Source organism: Tupaia chinensis, unplaced genomic scaffold (genome assembly GCF_000334495.1).
Source record: "Tupaia chinensis unplaced genomic scaffold, TupChi_1.0 Scaffold000211_1, whole genome shotgun sequence".
Classification (NCBI taxonomy): domain Eukaryota; kingdom Metazoa; phylum Chordata; class Mammalia; order Scandentia; family Tupaiidae; genus Tupaia; species Tupaia belangeri.
Window position 1 is genome coordinate 1,357,636 of NW_006159686.1, and position 2,925 is coordinate 1,360,560.

The 2,925-nt window shown below is 67.0% G+C and overlaps 1 protein-coding gene across 1 annotated transcript in view; it reads left to right on the top strand.

The window, feature by feature from the left end:
• RIMBP2 (RIMS binding protein 2) overlaps nucleotides 1-2,925 on the top strand; it is a 52,985-nt gene that overhangs the window by 6,924 nt on the left and 43,136 nt on the right. The window contains exon 4 of the mRNA XM_027771376.1: nucleotides 2,659-2,801. Within this exon, the coding sequence (XP_027627177.1) occupies nucleotides 2,659-2,801 (143 nt within the window). The remainder of the gene's footprint in view (nucleotides 1-2,658; nucleotides 2,802-2,925) is intronic.

The window sequence follows — 2,925 nt, forward strand, 5'->3', positions numbered from 1 at the left end:
TGTGGGGAGAGGCAGTGCCCGCAGCCGTGGCGGGCTCAGCACCTAGCCCACCCGCACTGGAAGCAGGGTGGGGGTGGGGGGGGCGGTGCCTGTGCGTGTGCGGGGCGACCCTGGGCACGCTCAACAGAGGCCAGCCGGGGGCAGAAGGTGGCGGGCTGTAGCCCTGCAGCGCCTCCCGCCTGCTCGAAGTTAATCTTTCTTTACCCTGGGGGGGTCGTGTCAGCACCTCTCCTTGGCATTCCACACCCCTGGTTCTCAGCAGAGCCCGCGTCCTCTGTCGCACCTCGCATCCCTGAAGGAGGCGACCCTGCCTGTGTCTGTGAACGGCCCACAGGCTCAGGCAGCCGGGCCATGCCACGGGGGCACTGGCCATCACCGCGGTCATGAGTGGGGAGAAGGCCTGAGCGCCCCGCTGCACGCTCGCCGAGCATGTGGCTCAGCCGTTGGGTCCCAGTGCAGCGGTGCCACATTGCCCAGGTGGCCAGTGTCCTCGTAGTATGCCCACCCGTGGGCAGAGGCGGACGAGAGACAAGTGGACAGATGAGTGACCCAGTGGCCTCCAGCCCAGACAGGTGCACGGGCAGATGACGAGACAGCTGGTGACAGACCTGTGTGGTCGGTGGCTGGGCTGGGTTCTGAGGAGGAGCCGTGCTGGGAGGCAAGGCCTGGAGGAGGCTGGGGCAGCTCAGTGCCTTCCGGTGGGAGTAATGCGTGCGTGGACTTCCTGCGCCTTCTCCCCCGGAAGGGCACACAGAGTGACCCCTATGCTGCAGAAAAGGGAGGGGCTTGGCCTGGAGGCGGCTTGTGGCCCCATTGCCTGCAGGTGCCAAATCGCACACTCAGAGGGAGGCAGGTGCTTGTTGCGAGCCCATCGCAAAAACACTCCAGCCGGGCTGATGCCTGCACTAGGGAATGCTTCACGGTGGTGTCGGGAACATTTTAGAAGCTGAGCTCCCAGGTGCCAGCCAGGGCCCAGCCTGGCACATCCCAGGCCTGCCCTGTGGGCCGTCTCCTGCCTAGCACATGGGCGTGCGATGCTAGTGAAGCTCCCAGCCGTTAGAGGCAGGACGTGGGTCACCTGAGCTAAGGTGGAGGCCGATCTGGAAAGTCCGGGGACGCGGCACGCACTGGACGCTGGTCGGGAGCAGAGCTGAGCGTCCTTGTCACCAGCTGGGGCAGCAGGGCGGTGTGCACTGCGGCCTCTGTCCAGCCCAAGGCAGAGCATCGTTCTGACCACCCCAACTCGTCAGCACACCGCCCCCACCCTATGGGGCCCTGTGGTGGGCCCACCTTGCGTGGCCTGTACCACGTCACCCTGGGTCTCGGCTGGCGGGCCCACCACACATGACCCTCTCTTCCCCACCTTCGCTGTGCTGCGTTGGGTGGACAGTTGCCCACAGAGAACCCCGCACTGCTCGACGTCACCTGCCCACGTTCTTAGCTGCACATGCAAAGGCCCTTGGAGAGCAGCACTGGGCTTCCTGGGTGGCGTGAGCAGGGCTGAGCCCCTCCCGGCTGGACCTGACACCTTGGGCTGTGGGCCTGGGTTGGCACAGCCCCCGTCGGTGTTGTGGTCTGTCGTGCAGCACTCCAAGCCAACCTGGAGTTCTATGGCTGGGTGGTGTGTGGCTCCCATGACCACGGCGTGGGAGCAGGTTTCACGGGTTTCAGATCCGTCCGCATTTCCAGATGTGGGCTCAGTCAGACTGTGCAACGAGACAGCCCCGTGATGGGACAGCTCCAGAGAGCGACAGACAGAGCCAGGGCCAGGGAGGCCAGTCCCCACTCCTGCAGTCACATCTGGACCCTGATTCCAGCCTTTCGCCCCGACGGCCCCCAGCACAGGTGGCAGTGCCAGGCTCTCCCGCCTCGCTGCAGGACAGGGCTCGGTGACTCCACAAACCCCGGGAGCTGGGGAGGGCAGAGAGCTGTGTCGGCTTGCACGTCTGTGGTCAGAGTACGCTGTGGCCTGACCATGGCCGTGCCCAGCAGGGCTGTGCTGGCTGTGAGCGACAGTGCAGCTAGCCTGAAGTGGGGTGTCTGTCACGTAGCCTGAGCCAGCGTGGGTGTCAGGTGCAGCTTCACTCGGGCTCCATCGTGGCGCCAGCTTCTCGCTCTCCGCCTCTGCCTCCTGTCTGTGGGAGGCCGCCTCCTCGCCTGGACATCCCCCCGGGGATGCAGGTGCTGGCGCGTCACCGAACATCGCAGCCTGTATCACACCGAGGACAGGGCCTGCCCTCTGTGGTGACCTCCCCGGTCCCCTGAGGCTGGGCGCAGCCCATCACCACCAGCCATCACAGCCAGGGTGCGTGCTGCTGGCGGGCGGGCCCCGGGCGGCCTGTGCAGGGCGAGGGTGAGCCAGCACAGACTCCGTCATGGAAGACGCGGGGCGCTGCCGAAGAGGGGAGGGCGGCCCTGTGGGCGGGTGGTTGGGGAGCAGGTCCCTCGTGGCTGGGCCTTGGGGCGCGTGTGTGTGTGCACAGATCCTGACAGGGCGGGGAAACGGAGGCAGGACGGCAGCAGGGCCGTGACCCGCGGGCGCCTCCTCTCTCGGCCTCTCTCCCCGGCGAGTACACCTGCATCCTGGCAAACAGGCCAGCAGATGGGGGACACCCCGCCCCGGGGGCTGACGTGCCCCGACCCTCGACATCCTCCCAGGTCAGGACAGGGCCATCAGGAGTTGCCCTGTGGTCCGTGAGTGCACCCGGCTCCCGCTGCCCACTGACAAGCCGGCACCGTGCTCGCCGAGGCCCCCTTTCCTGTCGCGGTCCAGAAGCCCAAGATGCAGATTTGAGTCCGACGTGAGTCTCACCCTGCTGGGCCCTTGGCCTCCTGGTCCTCCCTGGTCCCTGGTTCCCCCGCCCCCTGTACCCCCTGGTCCCCTCTGTCCCCTGGTCCCCCCTGGTCCCCCCTGCCCCCTGGTCC